Consider the following 27,339-nt stretch of genomic DNA (forward strand, 5'->3'; position numbering starts at 1 on the left):
GAGAAAACAATCTGGGCTCTTTAACTTTTTTTTTTTTTTTTTTTTACAATTTCAATGCTTAATAAAATTACATCATAAACATGTTTGTACTGTACAAGTGAAGTAATACAACATTCAAAAGTAAAGAAAACAGCAAAAAGGCCAATATTATTCTAAACATAGATGGTTAATAAGGTGGAGAGCATAAAAGTCTCTCAGGTAAGCTCGAGTGTGTGCCTCCATGAACCTCAGTCATCATCGGACAGCTCCAGGTCCTCCACCAGATCCTCATCTCCCTCTGCCAGCTTTATCAGGGCAGAGGAGGACAGCGGCTGAGGAGCCTTGGAGGCCTTTTCATCCCCATTTTCATCATCTAGAATACAGAAGACAGGAAGATCTTTTACTTCACATTCAGCCACATGGGAATGTATGATGCCTGGCAGGTACCAAGAGGTAAACATTTGTTTGAATAATATGTGCACATAAATTAAGTTGTTTGATATAAGGACATTTTTAAGTGTTTATTAATGTACAGTATTTAACAAGTCTAGCTTCTTATGAAGGCATATTTGATAATTAATTAAACTGTTTTACTATATTGCCATTCATTATTTGTTTATATATTAGCCTCTACTTAAGGGTGTCCACAGGACGAGTTATAGCGGTTGACAAATACATTAACACATATCTCCTTACTACATTATAGTGTTATAAACCATTTATTAAATGATTATATATTGATTATAAATAGGGAGTGGTTAAAGTAAAATTTTATTGAATTACTGAATTTATTTCCTTAAATAAAAATTGTTGGGTTACCAAGTTAATTCTACGTTACTTTATACCTTGCGCTCCTGTTCATATAGCTACATTAGACAGTTTTTTGGTTTATTACACTTTAATTTAGACTTTTGGACTGATCTATGTAGATATAGTTCATATTTTGGTTGTTAAACACTGTTTTATTTGACATCCCTCACAGTTTTTTACAGGATAGCAGATGGTTTCTGTTCTGTTAACTTGTATACTAGTTTATTAATTCAAGGAATTAGGTCATTAGAGGCCTTCCGCTGACCTTTTAAAGCGCAACCAATAAGATCGTAGCTGGACCGAGCTGGACGTAGCCAGAACATGCAAGCAGGGGAGGTAGAGTGTAATGGAAGAAAAACTCATTTTCTGTGTTTAGTTCCCCATCACAACATTAAAAGTATACCATGATCTCGCCTGGAAAGTGATGCATGGCGAAATGTCAGCAGTCAGATGGGGCTTCTATGTTTGTGAATAGGTATATAGTTTACAACACAGCTAAATGCAATGCTCAAGTTAGCTTGTCTATGACAGCGCTTTGCCTCCGTAAGTGCTCTGCGCCCATTTTTTCCCCCATTTGCTTATTAAAATAGTTGCTTTTTTGTTAATCATCTAATCTTTGCAGCTCTCCAAAAATGATCCTTAAGGTCCAATATGTAATATATTTACTGTAATAAATCCAAAAATGACCCCAATGCGTCATCAGATATTAAGGAAACATGCTAAGTTGAAACACTATCTTGTCTGACAATGCTAATGCCAGTATTTTCTCCTTTTAGAATTTCTGTTCCGTGACGGAATTTCTGTTTGTGTTTTGGCCTGTGTGTTGTTATCAACTCCCCAGTTTGACAGCCAGGCTGGGTTGCCAGATATACCTGTAAAAACGTAAACCCAGCGCGCTACAGCTGTAACGTAAGTACAGCATTGAAAGCAGCAAATAAACAAACGGGATCAACAGAGATAAATTCTACCCAACATAAAAAAACAGCAAGTTTCTAACAGTTGCGTGATGTATTTGAAAGATGGAGACAGCTTAGAGCCCAAAAGGACGCAGAGTTGGCTGATTTCCTCCTGAACAGGTAGCTAAGCATTAGCTTCAGGCTAATTTATCACGACTACAAGGGACGGGCATTTTATGTCATTTCAACATTCGTGTACATTAAATTATATGGCCAGTAGTAAAAACAAATTGGGACACAGCCAGTAAAGTGATCCCGACTGGTCCTGGCTAACGCCGCCATGCTAACCCTGCTAACTGCCAACGTTACTGGAGGACCAGGCAAGCGGGCAACAGCTGTTTACAACGTGTAGGCTGTAACGGTTAGTTATTTTAAGCCAAGAGAGGGGGGGCTGTAAATAGCGAAGAGATGATCGTGAGTTTGCAGTGTGTTGTTAGCGATTGTTGCCGTAATTCTAAGCCAATAAAATGTTTTCAGTCGGGTGGAGAGGACGGCAAGGTAGTGTTATTTTTAGCAGTTCCTACCGTAATTCTAAGCCAAGGAAGTGTGTGTGTCTGTCCGTCGGGTGGAGAGGGCGGCGAGGTTGTTGCGTTTTTAGCGGTTCCTACCGTAATTCTAAGCCGAAAAAGTGTGCCCGTCAGTTGGGTACAGAGCTCTGTGTGAGCACGGGCTTCTATGACTGTCAATATAGCCAGCATCTAACGTTAGCTACTCTGCTGTGCTGTGAAGTAATGTCTGGCCATGTGATACAAGTGTCTAACAACATTGTTGTGGATGCTCCTTCAGCGCGCTTTCGAGGAGGGTCTGGCAAAGCGAGACTGGATGCTGCGGTCTCAGCCTGGCAACCAACGTGAACTTCGAGTCTGGGGAGGAGGGGGCGGGGGACACGACTCTCTCCAGTATTTTGAATTTGTACTGCAGTAACTATTTTAAACACTAGCTGTCAGTATTACATATTGCACCTTTAAGTTTTATCGTTTAAAACCTACAAATTTGTTAGTGCTACCAGTATGGTTCTTTTTGGACATTGATATTGTACCAACCTGAATCTTCGCACTCCATCCCCTCGTCATCACTCATGTCAGACAGATCTTCAAGATGATCATCATCATCATCATCATCCTTGTCATCATCTGACCCAAGGCGGCCCTTTTTCCCTGAGGGGAGACAGTGAAAAACATTACATTGAATTTGGTCTCCTGTTTCTTTCTTCAGACATTCCTGAGTTTGCATTGGTGCATCACTGACGTCTGAGGACTTTGGAGACTCCTATATGTGGGACAGGCATCAGAGGCAGCTGGAAGCATCTATTTCCTCCTGAGATGGAACAGAGTCGATTACAGACGCTGCTGCTGCTCCACAAACACCCATGACAGTTTACTACCGGCAATTTCAGACAGCTTACGCTCACGGCCTAAATATAGCAAATGGAGATAGCAGGCAGGTTCCACGGCTACGAGGATGATGGTAGAGTCGGTGTGTGTGCTAGTGTGCACCGGAGAGAAGTTGGGAGTTTGTCTGAATTTGTGGTGGGGTATACTCAGTGTGTAGTATGTGTGTGTGTGTGTGTTTGTGTTGTCTAGCCAAAGGGACAACTGGGGTCCACAGGCTTTGAAGTTGAGGTGTGATGAGAGGCTGGGGGTGAGGAAGAGAGAGAACCAAAACAGAGCTACTTCCTCTGTCTGCTACACTGCGAACACACACATAGATAAACAATGTCAATTAAAACTTCAGGTACTTCCCTTTCTATCTAAATTTAAGATGACAAACATACTGTCACGCTCTCCCACTCTTTCTTGCTCACATGGTGCTTGGACTTTAGTAGTACCTTAGAGGTTGGCCAAAATCATCAGCCCCCTCCTCTCAAACTCCCCATATTTCCAGGAGTATGTGACACCACAAAGAGCTTTGGTTAGCTGCCCAATAGCTTTTGGCTCTTCAAGACTGGACAACAAGGTGGTGGGTGTGCATTTATGTGCTATCATCAAGATGTGTGGGTCTTTGTGTGTGCACGTGTTGCAAGGACATGCGGGAGCAGCTGGTTGAAACCCACAGAGCCAGAAAGAGAGAGTGAGGGGGGCTAGAATGAAATAGGGAACGAGGGAGAGAGGAGTGGGAGCGGCCACCTCTGGCTGTTCCACTGGGCTGGTTTGAATTAGAAACCCCCGCTGGGATCCAAGCCTGTACTTCCTGTCGGGGAGTTTCAGCTTGTGCGAGTGTGTGGGGGGCGGGAGGGATGGAGGAAGATGAACGAAAGACAGGGAGGGCTGGACAGAGAGTGAGAGGCGGAGGCCCGCTGCTTGCCGGAAGCTGTCCATCCGTTTGTGGGGACTCTCCCTACAATGAAGTCCAGATGCATTAAAAAAAAAAATTCCCCCGGCCGCCTACTCCTTTCCTCTGTGACCTTGCGGAGGGCTTTATTCAGCTTGGAGCGTGTCCGAGTGTAAAGCTGTAAAAGCGAGGTTTCAGCTGCCTGTGACCCGTGGACGACCCCGAGAGGACGAGACACACTGGGTCTAAAGAAAGATCAGGCTGACGGTTTCTCTCTGCAGAGAAAGAGCCAAACTATCTGATAAGCAGAGATTTTCTCCTGAGTGTGATTTTAAATTTAATTTTCAGTTCCCCAGAAACTTCCTCTGTGGAGTTTTTAATAACTCAGAGCCTTGTGGTAACTGCTTTGCATGTGATCTGCTTCATGTAGCAAACTCTTTAAGATAGTGGCTGTTGCAGAAACAGAGATAACAGAAATGAGACTGAACTGTCATCACCTCTTTAACGTTGCTTTTGCACCGCGAACACTAGGCTGTAACAAAACACAGCCCCCTAGAGGCCAAGACATCAGTCTACAGTACTGTTCCACAAGTAAAACTCCTAGGCATGCCAATTTCAATGTGTGAGTGAGCATATGTGAGTCTCAGCTTGCCTTTGATTTTGAGTTCTCCGTCGTCGCTGTCTGATTCGCTGTCGGACTCAAACAGATCCTTGAACTCCTTCTTGTCCTCCACCTTCTTCTCCTGAATCTTCCTACGTTTGATCTCAGGGAGCTCCAGATCCTCCATCTTTACAGAACACAAAAACAGCAAGGTAAATACACAAACCTGCTTTCATTGCATTAATGACGATCATAAAATAATTGATCTACCAGTAAAATGTTCTACAACATAGCATGACGGTTTCATGATTTATGTAACAGAGCAACTCTTGTGGGTTACAGTGACATTCATAAAGAAATAGCCAGAAGTGATTCATGATTACTGAGTGGGATGAGGCAAATGTTGGTGGTTTCTTGGTTGAATAGTTACCCTGTCTTTGCCAGAGATTTCCAGCTGGATCTCCTTTTCCCTCAGCTTTTTCCACTGGCTGTAGTACCTGCTGAGGGGAGTCCCCTCCTCCTTGATCTGCTTCTCCCAAGCCGCCTAACAGAGAACATGGTAATTAAAATGTAGTTGAAGAACGTATATATACACATGTGTGGGTGGGTTTATTAAACTGTGCCTGAGCTTCTTGATAAACATGGATATCCATGCTGGTAGTTATATTTGCAGCCCGGTAAGAGGAGCCTTTCTGCAGTTTCATTCAGGTTCTAAAATGATTGACCAGGAGAAAGAGATGGACAGACGAGACAGTGATAAGAGTCAGAAGATGTGGAAAAGACGGATTGAAGGTGCCTGAAAAAGGGAGACCAGTAAATCTTCTCCAACCCCTAAAGGTCTTTGTGGATGATATTGATTAGGCCCAATCACATTATCTGACCAACAAATCCAATAGAGTGAATAGACCGCGGCCTGCTGCGCCCGTTAGCGTAACATTTACCACAATTTGCCATGTGGCTATTAAGATGGCGGACATGCGCACACAGAAAAAAAAGACAGGCTAAGAAAATAAAACTAGAAAACCTACTTCTGAATTCAGCCTTGACTCAGACAAAACATTTCCACATAGAGGAGAAAGACAAGAGACATCAGAGTGCGACCTGGATGGAGGCTGGGCATCATTAATTAGGCTAGCTCTCAGTTTGGGTGGCATGTCAGCGGGGGGCTGGTGGCCAGAGGGGGGCCATGGCCTTTTCCACAGCAGCAGCAAGGCTGTCCCCTCTCCTTTGCCTGCGGTGACACCTACCGCTGCTACAATGCCAGGGAGTGGATGCCATGGCGACAGCCTCTGCTGAGCAGAGAGCCGTGGCGACAGGAGCTGGCGCTGCCGCGGTGCCAAGCTGTCTGTTGTACTTTAACACACACCTCCATGTGTGTACGCACACACATTTTTTCATCAACTAAATTACACAAAGACCATCCTCTTTAATTTCATCCTTAAATGCTTTTAAATATTAATCAGGAGTATATGTCAAGACTCTTAGCAGCAGCAAAGCCACATAAAAGCATGTTTGTGTGGACAGGTAGCATAAAGAGAGAGCAAGTCAACACAGAAAACACACTAATGGCTGCTCATTAAGGCAGAGGCGCCTCTGAGCTTTCAATAACCACAGGGTCATTCTTAACCAGGCTTAGAGTTTACACAGGGAAGTGGCCTCCATTATCAGTCACTGACTTTAGGGTTTGACAGTCACGTTCGATGGCCTGCAGCCTCTGGTTCAACTAGACAAGAGCCCAAAAGAGAAGTTTTTAGTGAAAAAGTTATCTTTGCCATGCAACTAGCATACACACACTGCTCACTTTTTGATGCTTCTTAAAAACATTCCCATAAGTAAGAAACCACCTACGAGTTAGTTCTGAGTGAAGTGAAGCAGAGAACTGAAGTAGTGTGACGCTGACATGACTAATCTAAAATGATAGAAAATAAACAAATTGAAATCATGTATTGTTGTGGAAACTACTGTTATATTTAGACAAACATTGAGTCAAACTTGCACTGATTATTAAAGAATTCAAGTGGATTGAGCGTTGTCAACTATTGGAAATATCAATCATACCCCTTACAGCACCTGACAACATGTCAACAAAAGCTGGCAAACAGTCAACTCCTCATTAGGTCTGATTTATGGATTAGCAAGAGGGATATAACAGACGGACTTCCCGGCCTAATTAACTTCCAATCTTAGTTTTGTTGATTGTCTTATAATTCTGTTACTGTGAAAACATTTATGTTACATTTACTAACATATTTTAGGTCTCAGCTGTATATAAAATAAGTGAATCAATACTTTTTAGAGTAGAGGCTGATTCCAGAGAGGACTTAAATTCCAAAAGTAAATGGTTCAAAGCAGAGTATTTAAATTAGAAAGTAATAACCATTTCTGGGTTTTTTCTGACCTCTAACTAAACTGCAATAGGAAAAGAAAAGAAAGTGACACTACTAAATGAGTGGTGCTCACCTGATGAATAGCATGTGTAACTGCTGCAATATTTCAACATAGGCTGGGCATTTTATTTTTTTTATCCGTGCTTAGTTTGAACAGCACGCAGCTGATATAAATTGATAGATCACTTTTGAGGCGACGCATGCTGAAACATACCAGGTAGTCTGAAGCCCTTCAAATGCAAGAAGTAAGTAGAATGCATGTGGCACGAGGGCTACTAAGGTGAACTAATAAAACAGCTTGTAGCAAATATCAACTTACGTGTCCCAGTATGATAAAACTGGAAAAATATAACCTCTCAATAAGTAGAAAAAGCAATAAATCATGACATACATGACAATGCAAATCATACATCATATTGTTGCATGTCCCAATATTACTCACCAGGGATGTCATTTATTGACTGGTATTATAATTTTACTGCACTTGATATTAAATCTTGAGCTAACAATACACAATTGACTTCCATAATCGCAAAACCGATAAATACATATAGGTTTTATAGTAGGTTTCATTTGTACTCAGAAGTTGGATTTTCCGAGGTCAAAGTCGGAAACACGCCCCCTGACCTTGGATTTCCGAGCTCGGAACTCCACTGAGTACCCTGAGCTAAAAATCCAACATGGCTGCCCCATGCATCAACAGTTGTTAAAGCCATAGTAATATACAGTTATAAGGACTTCTGTGTTATTTGTGTCTCACTAAATCAGCCATACACACAGTCCATCTGTGGACATATGCACAAAAAACAGTGTAATGCGTTATCGACTGGTATGCCAACAATGGCTAACCTGGCTAGAGCTAATGAAAACAATGAAAATAGGACTTGTAAATGGAACGCATTCAACTTAGGTGTGACGTCATTCCCAGCTTCGGCTTCAGTGTTCCGAGGTAAGTAGCGTAACGTAAGTAAAGCACTAATAGAACTCACACATCAGCGCTGGAAGTGGGAAGGGCATGCATGTAACATAATATAATAACATTAAATAATAAGTTGACCAGATTTCTAAAATGAAAACCGGGAACAATTCGAGTTTAGCGCCAAATATATCATTAAAATAATGAAATCTGATGTTCTTAACTATTAAAGAAAAAAGGGGTACAATTTCAGTTTAATGTAATTTGACCATTGCAACTGTGTAAATGTGTAGACATACTGATAAAATTGGGTACTAGCCTAACTATTTTTTTCAGATTAAATGATTAAACTAAGGCCTAAAAACTTACATTTTATAAGAACGGGACTAATGTATAATCATATGTAGCCAAATATTGGATACAGTACTACACAAAATGGAAAGACAAAGATCATGTTTATAAAAGCTGCTCTAAAGTAGGCCTACAATTTAACCAACGCCTGCAGAGCAGCACATAGCAGAATTCCTACAATTAAGCGGGACAGTAAAGTGTTCTCACGTATGTGTGTGGGGCGATCGTAGATGTATGAAAAAGGGTGATCAAGAAAAGACAGCGAGCAGCAAAGAAGCACAATGCGATTGAGACTTCACTCTGTTACCCAGTTTTTCCTGACAACACTTTACTCAAAACAGCAATGTTTGCTATGTGTTTTTAACGCACATTTAAAAACAGGGACAGGCCACCAAAAACGGGGACGTCTGATCACAATGGACCTATTATAAGCTGGTCACATTAGCAGGGCAGCCCCCGCTGGTCAAAATACGTTCCCGCGCGGCTGGTTTTAAAAGTTGGGTTAAAAAAAAAAAAAAAAAATTCTTCAACCTTTAATTATATTACCTAATTTCTGTCTTTGTTTATGTATAAATTACTGTGCAGTGTCTGTACGGATACCTTTTTGTTTAAATTTCTTAACAAAAAGTAAATAGTAATAGTCACCAGGTGATGTGACAGTTATTAATTTCAACAACTTCTACATTTTGAAAACTACTTTTGTATTTCATTACATTATTTATTATATATATATATATATATATATATATATATATATATTATATTATATTATATATATATATATATATATATATATATATTATATAAACAATACAGTAACAGCTTTGAATGTGTTGAAAATGATCAATCATCAACCTTTTTATTTAAATTCATCTGAAACTAGAGATGAATCAGTCATACCAAAAACAAAGGCCAAGTTGGCAACAACAGTGATGTCCTTTTGGCCTTCAAAAAGCTAAAAACGGCCCTGCTAGCTGGTGTTTTTAAAAGTTGGAGGAGCTGCTAGACAATATGCACCTGTCACAAGGAATACATGCAATGGAGAGATCTCTTTGCAGCCTTATGTCCCACAGGGGATGAAGAGAAATAAGTAAGCAACGTTAAGTGATGACGTCAGTGACATGTTTGAGCTGTTGCAGAGTTTTGCATCTTAACGTAACAGTATCATCAGTGCGCTCACTGTAAATGCAAACGTCGGCTGGTGCTGACTCGTTAGCTGTTAACTGTAACGTTACAGTTAACATTAAACAGGCCAACGTTGGCTAAGTGGTAACGTTAACAAGCTAACAAACACTTAAAAACAACGTTAATAAACAAAGTCGCTAGCAAGCTTACCAACTTGGGTTGAATTCCCCGTTGCAGCTGCAGCTGTTCTGAGGTCAGGGGCTGGCTCGGCTCTGTGTTTTGCTGGTGTTTGCTAACTTTATGCAACGTTAAAAAATTGCAGTAGTATCGCACCACGGGGAGCCATTGTACATCACTCTGACAGTCAATACTTGTGGTGACCGGACCGGCGTCTAATGTAGGAGTGCGCAAACGCGAACGTTTATGTTGTCAAGGAGGTTTAATAAGAACTGCTACAAATAACGTGCAGTCAGTTAACACTCGGTGTAGCGGAGCCTTTACGATTAATTAACCGTGACGTTTTAAAGCGCGGTTAATAGTGAAAAATCGGTTAACCGCTGCATCTCTAGTCAGTACTACTGAGGACCAATTCACTGTAAATCAATCGGTGCCAGATTTCGGTACCTGAGAGCACGTAAATGCAAGCTTCTCTGTCCTCTCTGCTTGTTTTACAGAGAACGGGGCTCAGCGCCGACACACACACACACACACACACACACACACACACACACACACACACACACACACACACAGGAGGTGCGGTGCAGACGGAGCAAAGGTTACATTGCCTCTGCAGTTTGTTCAAGTCACAGTGAGACACGGCAATGCCAGTAAAGCGGACACAGTGTGGTTGCAGTATTCAAAACTTCACGCAGACAGCATTTGCTGCAATATAATATAATGGCAAGATCGCCGTGCAGTTAATGTTACACTTCCGAGACAGACCGGCACCACAGTGTTGTCTATGCCCTGGTGGGTGACTGACAGGCACAAGACAAAAGCTTTCAAATGCCCTGGTGACAGACTGAGGTTGTAAGGCAAGGCAACTTTATTTCTATAGCACCATACAGGAACAAGGCAATTTAAAGTGCTTTACATAAAACATTAAAGAGCAATTAAAAACGGTATAAAAATAAAACGGGTATAAAATAGAATAAGATACAAATACAAGAATAAAAGTTAGAGTGCAGTGTAAGAAATTAATACTTTTTTGATTAATAGGTTGTAGACACGGGTTTGGGTGGAGAGAGGGAGGTGAAGAGGTTAGTTATACAGGAGAGAAGCCATTTGAGTTTGTGGCAAAATCTTTCACAGTGCTTATTTTTCATTTTGTGACTTTCGATTGCATAAAAGACAGTTTGCTAAAAAAAAATTTTTTAAATGAGCTTGCTAATGCTAATAATAATAATAATAATAATAATAATAATAATAGCCTTGCATGTTATGGATTCCCAGTGTATAGAAAATGTACATATATAATACAGGCATAATGGCCTACTTAAGCGACTGTCTTCTTGTACTTATTCGCTAACTACCACGCTATTTGGCACACAATTAGTGTGAAGAACATTGTTTTATCGTTGAGCATTAGTCAACGACCAGTTCATTCTCATGGAATGACTAGATGGTAGATGATTGGCTGTCATCAGTAGGGATCGACCGATACGGATTTTTTAGTGCCAATGCCGATTCTTTTTCATCAGCCTTAGCCGATGACAGATACGGGCTACCGATTTTCTTGAGCCGACATTTGGAGCCAATACTGCTTTTGCTCCCTCAATTTACATCATAAAAATGTAAACACTGCCACACTGGATTTGTTTTCGGAATTTGCTCTGCCATTTCTTTAAAAATAATAAACAAAAACACAGATCAGTGTAATTTCTGCAATCATCTTACATTCATATCACCCAATTTATGGTGCAAGGGTAAAAGGCTTTCATCAACATCTACAACACAGCCTTGATGATGCATTGCTTGCTGACATATTATAAGACAGATATAATCAGGTCATCACAAAATGTCCTTTGTCAACACATTTAAATCATTTAAGAATACAATAAACCTGAAAAGTAGCCATTGAAATAAAGTGCTTGATTTGTAATTTAAGACTGCCATGGTGCTAGTGGTGGCGGGACAGTGCATGGTCTGCACGTGAACTGCAGCGTCTCCAGCAACAAAGAGCTGCCCGTGGACGCCTGTCTGTAAATAATGCAGGGAAAAAACTATCGGCGAACGCAGCAGCGTAAAAACGCAAATATCGGCCCGATATATCGGCCGGCCGATAAAATCGGTCTATCACTAGTCATCAGCAATATTATGTACTGCTTTTGCATCAAATTACAGCACCCTCTTTCTCCCCTTTTTTTTTATAAAGACAATGCCAGAAAAGAGAAGGCATGGAGTTTAACTGTAGGAGTGCCTGGAGTGGAAGGTAGATACTAGCATAATAAACACGTGATCGTTCTGTAAAGTACAAAGTAGAGACAATATAATCTGCGAGTTGGGCAGGCACGACGCTCCGCTTCTGAGATGCTCCCGGTGTGGTATGCCGCGTGGCGGAGGACGGAACAAAACCGGATCGCAGCACAGACGTGCCCAGTGGAAAATCGGGGTTATAATTTTGTTTTGATGGAAGAGCACCTGCATTTACAACTCTTTTTTTTTTTAAAAGCTCAAAAGCCATATAAGCCAAAAAAACCATTTTAATGGATGGAAGAGGTAAAATGAGGACTCTGGAAACACAGCCTGTAAAATCAGGACAAGACAGTCTTCCCCTGCCCTCCCACCCTCTTTGCGTGCGTGCGCACACACACACACACACACACACACACACACACACACACACACACGCACACACACACACACACACACTCACCACAGCGGTGGCATCGGCCACTCCGAAGGCGGCCTTCTGTCTCCGTCCTGTGATGTGGCTGCTGTTCTCCTGTACCTTTTCCAGCAGCTGGCGCACCGGCTTGCAGTAATTGGCCACTTTGCATTCCTTCAGGAACGCTTTCAGCTGCAGGGCCATGGAGGGGGAGTATGAAAAAGGAGGAACCTGTGTTAAAAAAAATCATCCAGTCCGCCCATACGGCACAGCAGAGTAGGGTTTGTGGTTGTTTACCCAGAGGGGAGCCGATTCAGCCTGACAGATTCTGAATCATCTGTTCAGAGAGGTTTTAAACTCTGGGACTGCTGTTCAGTGTCACAGCATCCTTATTACAGTAGTTTAGACTGAATCAATGTCATTCTGTAACACCTGTGTGCGTGTGTGTGTGTGTGTGTGTGTGTGTGTGTGTGTGTGTGTGGTGTACAACCTTGTAGATATGGGGAGATAAAGACATTCCAGGATCAGTTGAAAGTTTGTGTTACCTGAATGACGGTGGGCAAGGAAAGCTCTGGGAAGCCGATGGAGCTGGCCTGAGTGTGAAAGTATTCCAGTATCAGGTCATACAGCTGGTCAATCAAACCGTCCTAAAATGCAACAGAACAGCAAGATTGACAAGTAATTAGGTAAATAAAATTTATTTTATGGAGCGCTTTTCAGATAAATTCACAAAGTGCTTTACATAAAAACATACAAGATACATATTAAAAACACAATACACTATCTGATTTTTCACAGAAACAGCAGACGGTAAGGGTGGAGGGAGAGCATTCCAAAGTCTAGGTGCTACAGACTCAAAAGATCTGGGTTTGTGGAACAGACAGTAAATTTAACATATCAGACCTTAAGAGAGCGAGCTGACGAGTATGGGTGAAGTAGTTCAGCCACACATGCAGGTGCCTGATTGCGCAATGCTCTGTATGCAGGCTTTTTCCTGCATAGAGGATTTATTTTGGCACCCCCTAAAGAGGTTTTAGCCAGCGACATAGGAAAATCAGCGCCAAAACATTTTTGACTTCCAGCAGTAAACTCCCCTCTCATCCACAGCCGCTATATTTTACACATGCAAATGGCGCTTATAAGTCAACTAAGCTGCAATGTTTTGACTGGACCTGAACCTGACCTTTGTAATAATTCATAATTAAAATGAACAGACACATTTACTTTCATTATCTTTTAGTTTAGTTCGACACAACTTGCATTAGGGGTGTAAATGCAGAAAAAAATTGTCATCGGTAAATTTCCAATTGTTTAATTTTCTGCATCACGACATTCTTCCAGGGAAAATCACAATGCATCTAAGAATCATTTCCCCCCCCCCCCCCACACACACACCTTTTGAGCTTAGTTGGTGTGATTAAAAATGGGAACGCATCTTCCTGGAAAGATAGTTAGCTACCTAGCTATATTTATGAAAAACAGTGAGAGAAAATGGTTATAAGCATGAATGAGATCAATGCAGCCGTACAAGCTGTTGTAAGTCCACGTACAGAAATAACATTTAAATCAACAGATTTAAGTTAAGTGCTCCTAGCCATCGCTACCGCAGGGTAGGGCTGTACAATTAATTTAATTTTAATCGCAATCACAATTTTGGCCTCCTATAACTAAATAAACATGATCGTCTGCGATACTGATGTTCATAGAAAAGTCTGCTGCATATCAAATCAAGCGCTTCCTAAACTAACAGCCAGCCACCAGGGGGCTATCAAGATGTTTTGGCTTCACTTTTGTGGAGTGGGAAAAACAAAATAACTCCCTCCCAAACAGAAATCAGCTAACGTGAGGTCAGAGTGAATAAAGTGAAATGAAATTGCAATTCAGTCTGATTAGCAGGCTAAGTTTAGCCTAGCGGTCATGCAATCTATCACCTGAATACGGTCACCTCAGGCTTATAAACAGAAGGGATTCACGGATTACTCTGCAGATCATGCACTAGGAAATAACATGCCTAGTCAACAAATACATTGTGTGAATACAAATGAAACATTTTCTAGCCTATGTGGACTAATAAGTATTCAGGTTTGGACAGATCAGTGCGCGTTTAGCCAGGTCGGCTGTGAGTCGACGAGACAGGGGTTCGTGGCAGCTGCCCAGGTGACAGCAGTGAAAACAGCCCTAGCGAGCGGAGTGCAGGGGATAATCCCAGAGGGCTGTGCTGCAATCCTCTTGGCTGCAGGACTGAGCATGGTTACAGAGGGCGTAGAGTTTTAGAGCCCTGACAAGGGGCTTTCAGCATTGCCCTCAATCCCCTTATGTACACACGCAGGCTAACACGTAGTGTAAGGGAGCAATGTGAAAATAACATTAAGACTTAAACCACACATCTGATCAGCTGCTGCACCCTCTCAGTGCAAGAAAGATCAGAAGCACAGGCAAACAGGAGCACACACCGTGCAGTGTCACACCAAATACAAACTGTATAGAAAATAATCTGCCCTCACAAGTGGTGGATCCTAGTAAAACTTACCTTGTATGCTTTCTCCATTAGGTTGACCTTGCTAAGCTTCAGGATGACTGCAAAGTTGATGGGTTTCTTGCTCATTCGCCCTGGTTTCTTGTTGAAGTCCACCTGTTGGAGGATCTATGAAGGAAAGGCATAAACTGACAATGTTGAACTCGGACCCAACTGATCAGAAATGCTCAATATTATTAGTTGGTACTATAGTGCAATATATACAACTTCACAGAACAGAATAGTACATGAACCCAGAACCCAAAGCAAGTGCAACACATGTGGGCAAGATGTGATCTGATAACCTTTGTTTTCTTTTGTGCTTACTGTCCTTCATTATGATTGTTTCCTATCATTCTTTTGGTTTGTTACTCTCATCGACCTGTTGTCCCAATTATCCAGTCAAGACACACCCCATACTAGGGCTAAACGATTTGGGGGGAAAAAAATCTAAGTGCGATTTTTCTGCCTGATATTGCAATTACGCTTTGATTTACGATTTCTTTTTTTTTTTTAAGTATAGCTAAAGTTCAATATTCACTGTGTAACAGATAAAACATGTCAGGATGAGAACAGAATTGCCAGCAATAATAATAAGCATGGAACATTGAACAGTCAAACGCAGAACATTGATCACAAAAGCTAAAGTTATAATAATAATAATAATAAAAAAAAAACAATTCCAATAAAAAAATCTCAGTACTTCCTGTAAACCGAAATTTCTGATATGCCTCAGTTCAATATCACCATCTACATATTGCACCTTCTACGATCATGTTAATTAAGGTAATAAAAAATAAATAAAAAAAACACTGAAACTAGGGACAGTTATGTAAAGGATCTGTGATATGTAACATTATTCCAGCATTTATCTTGTGAAAAAACAGTAAATATAATAATAAAAAGAGGAATCAAAAATGTTACACCAAACGTTCAACTAAATATTCACATTTTATTAATGGCACCCACTTCACGAGCTAACGGCATTCTTTCAAATCCCGATTTTGATTTGAAAACGATTAATCCCCATACTCCATACTGAAGGATTCCATAAAAATAAAATTATTACTTTAGTCTTGCATTGCCAGACCCATCTCCACAGCGCTGCGGAGGAAGGTCTGGCTAGTCCACACAACATTCCAGGATAGGAGAAAAACATGCTCAGGTTTATTAGCATTTCTTTAAACCAATCACAATTAGGGCTGGGTAATATGGACCAAAAATTATTTAGGTATTTTTTGGCTGAATGGCGATACACGATATATATATATATATATATATATATATATAGATATATAGATATAGATATAGATATATAGATATATATATAGATATATATAGATATATCTATAGATATATATATAGATATATCTATATATATATATAGATATATATATCTATATATATAGATATCTATATATATCTATATATCTATATCTATATATATATATATATATATATATCGGTATTTTTTTAGTAAGTGGGCTAAAGCCACAAGCACTTTTATTAAAATAGACTATGATAAAAAAAAAAAAAAAAAAAAATACAAAGACAGGGTTTCCTTTCCTGTTTGTAAATATACAGCTGCATTACATGTAAATGAAAAATTATCAAAAATAAATAGCCTATATTAAATAAAGAGAGAGAGAGAGAGAGAGAGAGAGAGAGAGAGAGAGAGAGAGAGAGAGAGAGAGAGAGAGAGAGAGAGAGGTGTATGATACAAAAACTTTCTTTGACCATAATGCCGATTGTTACTGTACAGTTCTCAGGTTTATCAGTGAAGTGTCTGAACAACATTGTAGGCTGGATTCTCTACTCTCAGAGTGACGGCTGACTCATTATGAACGGCTCCAGTGCAGGTTGAATGCGCTTTGGCGGGTCAGCGGCGTTACAAACGTCTTGTGTAATAATAATAATAATAATAATAATAATAATAATAATAATAATAATAATAATAATAATAATAATAATAATAATAATAATAATAATAAGGCCATGGGTCACAACTCTCGCCCGGGTCCAGCAGGCGCCGTCTCACACGCTGTTACTCATAGCACTGAAGTTAGTTGCATCCAGTAATAGGCTACTGTTCTTCCGTGTTTATCACCGTTGCGGCCACCACAACAGAACGTTACCAGCAGAAACACTGGTAAAAATACAGGTTTTCCTCTCAGGCTCAACAAAATATATACTTGTGTTAATAAAAATTAAAACTAAAGACAAATGTCAGCAGTATGAACCGGCGCTGCTGCACTAGAGCCTGTGTGTGTGTGTGTGTGTGTGTGTGTGTGTGTGTGTGTGTGATATGAGCGGTACTGTCTAATCTCATATCTCTTGTTTGAAAACATATTGATATAAGGCAAGATAGATATATTGTCCAGCCCTAATCACAATCATGTTGGACGCATGGCCAGACGCAGGTACGGTGCCTCTGCAAAATAGCCTGGAGAAGGAAACTGTTTTGGTGGAACATGTGCACGTAGGGAGGCGAGCTCTGGAATTAAAATGGCAGTTGAGTGTGTGATGAGAATTTTACTCCAAAAAAAAAAAAAAAAAGATAAATATAATTTGGTCGACCAGAATTTAGAATGCCAACACAAAGAAAGCCGAAGGTGAGGGACATCGGACCGAAAATGATGGACATCCGGAGGCACTTCAACAATCCCGTAAATAAAACGTTGTCTATATAGACTATAAAATTGTCTTCTTCCCTGGAAACCTCACTTTTAACAAGTTCAACATAAGTAACCCAAGTGAACAACCACAGGTACAGTATACAGTATGTTAATATACAAATATAACATATAAAGTAATTAGTGCTGTCAGTTCAACGCGTTATTAACGGCGTTAACGCAAACCCATTTTAACGGCGTCAATTTTTTATCGCGAGATTAACGTTCTTTTTGGCCTAGCAAACTTTGTAGTTTTTTTTCCACATGCTGTTGCAACAACTAGTAACGTTAGAAAAACTACAACACCACACCGGATCTAGCTAGACCGAAAACAAAACAACAGGAACGCCGCAGACACTTGTTTGGGCTTGCGAGCCGGCCAAAGAGTAGTAGGCTAACGTTACGTTTTGAGTGGATAGTGAGCGTGAGACGCCGAAATGGATGCCAATAAGATTCTGAATGGAAAGTTTACTTTTAAAAAGTTGCCAAATTGTTCCATTGACAAGACCAAAGTGATATGTGTGTTTTGTCGTTGTGAACTGAGCTATCATCGCAGCACGTCCAGTCTGAAATACCACTTGATGACCAAGCACACAGCGGATGCGAATTCTCCGCCCCCTCGTCAAAGCCAGGCGACAGCACTAAAAGTAATATAACATCAGCTATATGTTGATAGTTTCCTTCAATTATGACAGTTATTCTACACAGTTAATTTTACATATTGCAATGTTACTGAGATGACCCATTTCTATCTTAGTCTGTGAAAGTACATTCTAGTGTACATGTGGGCTATTTGTCTACAAACTTCAGCTTTCACATCTGCCCACAATGCACAAGTGAATTTCTGTCTTGTATTTGTGTCAAGCTATTTCTGAATCCCAGTATCTTTGTGCATTTGTGTGTGTGTGTGTGTGTGTGTGTGTGTGTGTGTGCGGTCGTTACTGTGCTCAGTGTGCGAAGCTACGCTCCTGGCCGGTGCCGTCTGTACAAACATAGGATGTGGTGGCGGTCTGCGGGGAAGCCAGGGAAGTGGGAAGGCATGGGCCAACCCTGAAGCATGCACATACAAACACACATACGTACACACGCACACACATATGCAACGCACAGCCGGTGAAGCAGGAAGCTCCAAATCATACACCCCCCTCGGAGATGCGAGAACACACACAGGCACAGACACACAGGAGGAAGGGGCTGCTTCTGCTGCTCTAATTAAAACAGTAGCAGCCTACCTCAGCCTGCCTTTACCAGTGCTTTTAACAAGGGGAACAGTAAAGGAAAAAAAACACAGGAAATATTGTGCGTCACAAATAAACACGGTTTGCTGCTGGGGGGTTAGGGGAGGGGGCTCTGAGTGTGTGTACGGGGAAAAAGAGGTGGAGAGTGGGCCATAAGCAGAGGATGTGGTCTGCACAGCGTGTTAGGACCAGAGTGTAAACCACAACCAAGCCCTTTATCGCTTTGGTCAAACTGCTGCGCACACATACACTTACAAACAAACAAACATACAACAGGCATGCATTGACCAATCCCAGCGGGTCAACCTAGTTGCTGTTGCCAGCACACCACTCCCCTCCGGCACACCACAACACTACCCCACAGCATGCATAAACACTTGCACACATTCGCACACAAACCGCACAATCATGTGCTTAACACCTGACCCAGAGAAAATGTTGTCAGTTGGTGACTTGTGATTTGTCTGATAACAAAGGTGACACACAACACACACCCCGATGTGTTTCCTCCTGAGCTCCTTCAGTTGTGGCCGTTGAGACCAAAATGCATTTCATACGCCACTGATGTTTTCCACAGCAAACCACCGACGGAACATTTCATCACATCTACCTTTTCATTGTTTCCATTTGTGACAAAGAAAACCAACAGACTGTTGTTTATTCTGCATATTTTTAAATCTAAGGTCCTTCGGTTCAGTTTACTGGTGAGAGAAACAATTTAAACTGCTGGAAACATGACACAAGCTGCATTGAACCCATCAGAGCCACATTTATGCACAGTGACTGCTTGTTATTGGAGATGACGTGAAGTCTTACCTCCAAGAGGAAAGGCATCACCGGTACAAATGTGTTTGTGCTGCTGGACAGCAGGGTGAGCGCTCTGCAACAGTGCATCCTCAGAGGGTAGTATCTTGATGTGGGCACTAGTCTATAAAGAGAGAGAAAAGAGTGGTCAATGTCTCCACCTGCTGTTGGCAAAATGTACAGCAACATTTTAGTTTCACAAATTAAGTGATATAAGGTTATATGGCATATAAAGTTAATTTAATGACAGAGCTGAAGTTTATCCGCTACAATTTAAGGAGGTAACATATTAGAGAAGATATTAGACTTTTGGGGATGACACGGTTATCGTTATGTTAATTAAAAAAAATCTGGTAACTACATAAAGCTTCATCCAATATTATTATTATTTTTAAATACGCATAAACTCACACTTTTAGCAATTAAGTTATCAAGAGTAGTGACACAGATATGTACTGGAGCAGGGTATTTCAAAGTTTAACAATACACTTAAAAATGATTCCTTTACAAATAAAAACATGATTACTCTGTTTTTATATTACGTTGAGGCCTTTTTACAGCTTTATACTATTTATCTCAATACTGACATATCAGTCAGTGTTTGACATTTTTCACTTCCGCCCTCCATGCCTGAATTTTCAGCACCACTGCAGTTCTCTGTGCATAATCTTGCCTTATTTATCACCTTTTGCCAGCAGTCATTCTGTCACTCAAACAGTATTGTCACAGCAGGAGATCCTTTATTCTCAGTTCTGCTCTGTTCATTTGCTGCTGTAAGTTTTATGTTGATGTGTGAAGTGTTGATATTAAGTGGATGTTCAGAACAAAAGAAGCCCAGCGATAACAAAAGCGCAGGTGATGTGGACCTTCAGGAAGGCCAGTTTGATTAATAGATCCATGAGTTTAAAAGGTTTATCAGACAGCAAAACACTGCACAGATTTTGAAATATATTTTGTCACATAAAAATTCCTGAATTAGTTATGAATAAAAATTGCTTTTCTAATTTTGAAAATGCTGAGATTTTGTTTTGAGCTGAAAGAGTGGCTGATTGGAGTAGATGACTGACATAAAATTAGTCTGCAACTATTTTCATAATGAATTGTCATTTTATTTTTTAAGCAGAAATGCCCAAAATGTGATTGTTCCAGCTTTTCAAATGTGAAGATTTACTATCCTTGTCTTACATAATAGTGAACCAAATATCTTTGGATTATTTGATTAGGAAATAACTAAAGATTCATCGATGATGAAAATAATATTTTTTGTTTTTTAAAAACGTAAAGTCAACAGAAATCAAAAGCTATAAATGCATTGCAAACCAACAAACATATATACAAATAATGGCTCTGAAATTATTAGGGCTGGACCTGAATGTCTGGATATTCGTTCATTGGGTATTTGGTTTTCAATTGTGGGATTCGGATATCCGTTGTTGTTTTTTTGTTTTTTTAATACTGTATACTGTAATATCTTTAAATAAACAAATTTTTAAAAAATAGACACATGTTGCACCACAGTGTTTCCATTGCAGCTAAATGTGAAAGTCTTTACTAGTGTTTCTCCTATCAAGGACAAGGCTTTGCGGACACACGGTGCGGAGCAGAAAGAACGGTGCAGTGATGACCCGGCAGTCCGCAAACAATATTAGCTGCTCTGTTTCAACAATGTTAAGGTTAAAAAAACGTGCATGCAGGCTGTAATTCTACCGCATTTTTTTGCTTGGATTAAGCTATGAGCAGAGGAAAAATCTGCTAGCCGCTAGGCTAATTTACTGGCAAATTCTTGCTGAAAAACTGCAGCGCTTTGCCGCCATCTATAATGGATTATTTACTCAAGAGTAATAAAAGTACCTTTAAATAATAAAAATGCATATAAATATACTCACTTCATGGTGCCAATTATGACTTGGCAGAGTGGATAGATGAGAGGCTGGAGTACATCACTGGGGTGCAGGGAGCTGAGAACCCGACACCAGAGATACAGACAGTGGATATACTGCCAGTTATACACCGACTGGTACGTTTCCTACAGAACACACAAAAGGACCGTCAGTGTCACATTATTGGTGCTTAAAAAGGCTGTGAACCTCCATAAGAACTGAACTCTGAGTGTTCATTCAATTATGTGCTCTTTTTTGCAATGCGCTGGAGAATAACAAGCAAAAAAAATCTAAAAACATCAGGCTGGCATGCTGAAGATGAATATACCAGAAAGAAGCTTTGTGCTGCTTTTATTTGTAGTGACCAAGTCAATACATTATATGTTAAAATCAATTTTAATTTTAAGAATGATATGGCAATAATCCTCAAATCACTCATAAAATGACAAAACATGTTTCCCTGTCATTTAGGGAAGCATTTCAAATATGTCTTTGTATCACTAGCGGCGCCAGGATTTTGATTGTAGGTGGGCCTCCAGAAAACTGGATGGGTCAGTTAAAATAAGCCCAAAAAAACCCGGGTTCCCCTTCATCTCCGTTTCAGCGCTTTTCTGCGGCACTGAGGACAGCGACTCAGTAGCCTACCTGTGTGGCTCTTGTGTCGCTGTCCTCAGCTCTGTGCTGAAGCAGACAAAGATACACCTTGGCAGTAAGCCTAACTTCATTTATCTCTTTTGAACGTTCAATACACAAAAAGACTGAAACGGAATTATATCTTTGGAGGGTCTGTTTCTCTCTCCATTTATTTACCCAGCACGGCGGACAGGGAACTGTCCAAAATTATTTAACTGTTTCTTATAAATTCAGAATGACAGAAGAATTGTATCAACATGAAATAACAGCCTAACTGTTAGCCTACTTGCCTTGCTGGTGTGAAGGGGTTGATGGGGAGAGGGCGGCCGAGCAGGATGGTAACTCGTCACTTGTAACCGCGTTACTTAAAATGGCAGGAGTTTCCTCCTCCTGCTCCTCGGAGCGTTTCTTGCTCAATTTAAATGAAAACAAGCTGCTTTGCTTTGCGTTTCATATTAGCTAATAGCTACCGTCTGTGTCTGTCTCATTGAGCTAGCTTGAAAAGCTTGCGCGCCAACGTCATTCATTTCATTGGATCACTTGCTGGTGACGATGCAGCCTGTGAGTCCACACGTGGGGTAGAAGCCGCTGATTGGCTGAGAAGCTTTCACTCAAAGCTTTCCTCGGGCTGCTTATTGGATGAACTGCTAGAATGAAAATCACTCACTACTCACTCTATGCCTGGGTCAAAATGGGTGGGCCCAGACCTAAAATGGGTGGGCCCAGGCCCACCCGGGCCCAACGGTAGCGCCGCGGGTGCTTTGTATGTCTAAGTACGTCTCTTTAAAGCTTTTACAAAAGCAGACCATCTCCCTGAGCATATATGCCACTTTTCCACTGCATGGTACGGGTTCCCATTATCAAAAGTTGTGGGTGGTACCTGGTTTGTTTTTTGGTGCCACCTCGGTCGAGGTTCCAAGCGAGCTGAGCCGATACTACAAGGTGGAGCTAAAACACTGCAGCGTTTCCCATACATTGATTTATTTGTAGTGGTAGGCCACAGTATCAACGTTGCCCGCCACATATTGATTTTCTAAATCACGCTCTCCTTGCCCCCTCCCCTCAAACCCCTCAACAGTGAGAGAAATTAAATCTGAAACTGAAAAAACGTATGAAAAAAACATATGGAAATAAAACTGACACTGAAAAAAGAGTGACATGAAAAAAAAAAATCATTGAAAACATCACAATACCAAAATTATTTACTTTATTTACTTCAACTTTTATAACTAAAAAAGTGAGAAAAGTCTATCAGAGCCGTTCCATACAGTGGAAACACGGCAATACACACAGTTGAAAACCAACCTTTTTCTTCATAGTCATGGCATTCCTGAGGTGGATGGCCAGCTGTCGGATGTAGATGAAGGCGTGCTGGTAAGTAGCCTGTGTATCCAGGGAGTACATCTCTGTCAGAGTTCGCTGCATGAAGTTGATCATGGGCAGCACATTGGGAGATGTGAACTTACAGTTCTGCACGTAGGAAATGTACATTTGCTGCAATGAGAAAGACAGACATTAGCAGGACGGATTAAAATACCAACTGGTTATACAAGCTAGGTGTGGTTTTAAGCATTTGGAATGAACATCAGATTAAAAATAAATGTAACTCTTTTTTGTCTTTTAAGAAACTATTCTCAGCAAATCCTAGTCCACATTGCATCCAGGTTTGCTGTGTACCCTTCTATTCCTGTATTACTCTGCATTTAGCTCACCTTGAGAATAGGGTTAAGATATGTTTCCTGCTTGTGTCTGCAGATTTTGTTGAGTGCCAGGAAGGCGAGAACCCGACTAGTCTCCTCCCCTGTGCTCCACTGCTTCATCAGTTGCTGCACGCAAAGACATGAGATTGCTTATAAGCACAACAAAATTAAAACTATTTTGCAGGGTTCAATTAAGGATGCCATTCCATGCCATCCTATGGTAACTTACGCCTTACCTTAACCAGGTGACGACACTGTTTGGGTAGACAAAGGTAATAAGGTGCGAGCTGGTTGGCGTGCCGCAGGACAGCGCTGATGACTGTAGACTCTGTCAGACAGGATAACAGCTACAGGAAGAGAGTGAGACAAAGATAACAGAGGTTAATACAGGAATGTTTTTTTAGGATGCAGAAGGACAAGAAAAAGAAAATATGGCATGTAGAGCTCTGTTATAAAATATTTTTCTGTGTCAAAGAAAAAACACGTTTCTCTGCACTTTATCTACTGTATCTCATTCTGTCAACCTCACCAGAATACAAGAGGCAGAACTCAAAGGGAGAAAAGAGCACACAGACACAGAAGAGGGACACTTGAAGCGAACAGCAAAACAAACCTGAACTACTCCACTGAGATACATCTTGACGTCGAGCTGATTCTTCTGCCACTTTGGACTAGACGATGGGAGCACTAGCCTGAGAACAAAACAGAGGAAACAAGAGTGAGGAGGAGTGAACCATCTTTCCACAGTATACATTAAGACTATCAACAGGAGGTGATTTCAGAAGATGTGACATCCACTTCATACTTTTTCTGGTCTTTATCTGGCTTCAGGTTGAGCATCCTCTGCAGGGCCACATAAATATCTCTGATACAGAACAGGACCAAGGCGTTGAACACTGCAGACAGTACAGGCAAAGAGATATTTATGCATATTTGTGGAATGTAAAATGTTGAATTGTATTATTCAGTACAAGTCTCTCCACTCAATACATTCAGATTAATCAAATATTTCACATTGTATTTTGTTAAAAATCTTTGACTTTGTTATGACTGCAAACCACTGCTGTTTTGTATTATATTCAACTAAGGTATTTTTCTATTATGCTTTTATAAAAGTGAATGGTACAGTAAACATATAAGTAGTGCCTTTTACTTTGATTATTATTAATAATATGCAAGCACTTTTTTATTTAATTAAAATAAATAAAATGAAACTGTGACACCTCCCCCACAATGCCAATTTCAAACTGCATCCCAATAAAAACAATAATATTTAAGGCAAACGTTTTAGAAAAATCACAGCTATGAACTACATTTTAACAGCAACATAAACAGCATTTCAGTCGGCTAAACGCTGAATGTGGGACATACAAAATTAAACTAGGGCTGAGTGTCAAATAATATTTTATATGCACTTCTCTCGTTATCTGTAATACTTATTTCTGTCTTTGCGCTGCTGCAACACCTGAATTTCCACTCTGGGGATCAATAAAGGTTTATCCTATCGGAATGACCAAATTGTGTCAATTGCACCGTGATTGATATCTGGCCAGTACCGAAAGCTGGCATCAAATATCTGGTCAGATTTATTTATTTGTTTCAAAAGGTTTCCTAAATTACATTTTTCCAAGTCTTGACTCCATTTAATTTCCATTGAAATGCAATAGAAATAGAAATGAATGAATCGAAATATCAAGCATGCTATTCTACCTGAACTGTCAGCCACTTTGTATCGACACTGAGCCCCTCCTTCGCCCTTGGTTGTTGCCACAGCAGCCTTAAAGGCCTGGGTGACTTCTCTGAAGAGACGAGGTGTTGGTTCTTTCTTCATAGCAGCTTTCCAGTCTTCAATCATTTTGTCTGTGACTTTGATAGTCTCCACTGCCTTCTTGGATTTCTTTGAAGCTTTCTGACCCATGTCATCATCTTCATCATCATCATCATCACCAGAGCCGGCCTCCTACATGCAAAACACCACAGTATGAAGATCTTTGTTTTCACAAGAGAACTCATCATGAACTCACACACCAGCAGCCAGTCTACCTCCAGTGCGGATGGCAATCTGTGATACTTTTTCTCATCCTCATCCTCAGAGGTGTCTGTGTCGTCAAAGTTTAGGAGCGTTTGGTCATTTGCTTGCAGAAACTTGTAGAATTCTGGATCTTTGTTCTTTAACCTGGACAGCTGCTCCTTGTGCTCTGTGGCCTTACCTTTCTTCCCATCATCTCTATGGAGAAAAAAAAAGCCACACAACAACAATAATATTACCACCACAACAATAATACAGTATGTGTATATTAACTCATAGCAAAGCACTCACGTTGTAAAGGCTGCAGATTTCAGATCTTTCTTCTTGTTCTTTTTTTGGAGTCCATTCTGTTTTTGAACCTCTTCATCAGAGTCACCTTCGCCTGCAGAGTCAAAGCCTGACAGCAGGAACTCATCCACACTGAGGTCTTCTAATTTCCTACAAAAAAGACAAGACAACAGTTGAAATGAGTTGGCCAACATGTAAGGGGGGGATTTGATAACGTTGTTACATGGTCTACAGCAGTTGTGCCCAACCTCTTTGGTCAAAGGTACTATCTTGTCAGATGATCTTATATTCCCCTCTTATCAATTCGCAATGTATGTTATCAACGTATAACACTATTCATTATATAAAAGTGGATATTGCTAATTATTTCAAACAACTAACCTGTCAATGTTAAGGTTGGTTTAGTCAGCAATTGAACTACTGCTAGTTGGGAGTGAAGCTGAATGTTTCAACCGTTTATCCATTACTTTTAGCTAACTAGCTATTTCAACTGTTTAGTCATTACTTTTATCTATGTATTTCTACCATTTATGTAGCTACCTGTTTAAACTCCTGTTTTCATGTGTTACAGCTGATATATTCCTTTAATCAAATCATAATTTCTATTTGTTCAAATTAGTTGAGCTGGTCCACAATCTTTTCACGTACCCCCTGGCACTAGCATACCGGTTAAGTAACGTTACAAGTCCCCGTGGTTAGGAATCACTGGTCTACAGTTTTCTGCGTCAATTCAAACGATTTGTTGTTTAGCTGTCAGCTTGTCAGTTAACTAGCCAGTTCTCCATTCATATTCGTAAATGGTCTATTTTTAACAAAGAGACAGGATTAAACATGTTGCTGGCGTTTTATTGAAGCTAACTGTTCCCTAGAACCCACTAACTAATTAAGCTAGCGTTAACAGCATGGATAGCTAAAGACACTTTCGCAAACAGTGTTAGCTAAAACGAGTCTTTGAAACCCCACAAATATACCGACTGGATAGACAACACTTTAACTTTTAAAACAAAATGAATTTGCCAATAAAACAAGGAATATAAAGCACATAGTATAAAGAAAGAATGCACATGCCTTTTCTGTTTCGCTGCCATGCTGGATCCAAAACGTGACGCCCTCAAACCTCAATACCCACAATCCCCTGCTGCAAAACCAAAGGGTTGGTTTTACGTTTCACGGGTGCTAAACCGTAAACTAGTTTACAAATGTAATAAGAAAAGAAGAAGCATAATTCCCTGGATCCAACACTGTAGGGGGCTTGTTTGATTTGTTTTTTGGTATGCATTATTAACACGTATCACACGAACCTTAAAAAAATAATAATAATAACAGGCGGCGAGCACGGCAACCTCGATATTTC

The 27,339-nt window shown here is 40.4% G+C and overlaps 1 protein-coding gene across 1 annotated transcript; it reads right to left on the reverse strand.

Annotated features, from left to right (window-relative positions):
- noc2l (NOC2-like nucleolar associated transcriptional repressor) lies at positions 1-27,244 on the reverse strand. Its single transcript, XM_031286864.2, has 18 exons — positions 27,054-27,244; positions 25,989-26,135; positions 25,712-25,895; positions 25,379-25,628; positions 24,474-24,564; positions 24,282-24,360; positions 23,905-24,015; positions 23,681-23,794; positions 23,274-23,462; positions 21,342-21,481; positions 19,468-19,579; positions 14,757-14,870; positions 12,772-12,873; positions 12,275-12,418; positions 5,048-5,161; positions 4,669-4,804; positions 2,789-2,902; positions 1-352 (listed from the first exon to the last, which is right to left on the reverse strand). The coding sequence occupies exons 1-18, from the start codon at positions 27,071-27,073 to the stop codon at positions 228-230; spliced, it is 2,286 nt and encodes a 761-aa protein (XP_031142724.1). The 5' UTR covers positions 27,074-27,244; the 3' UTR covers positions 1-227.
- Positions 27,245-27,339: the final 95 nt, after the last annotated feature.

The sequence above is a fragment of the Sander lucioperca genome, chromosome 12 (assembly GCF_008315115.2).
Source record: "Sander lucioperca isolate FBNREF2018 chromosome 12, SLUC_FBN_1.2, whole genome shotgun sequence".
Classification (NCBI taxonomy): Eukaryota; Metazoa; Chordata; class Actinopteri; order Perciformes; family Percidae; genus Sander; species Sander lucioperca.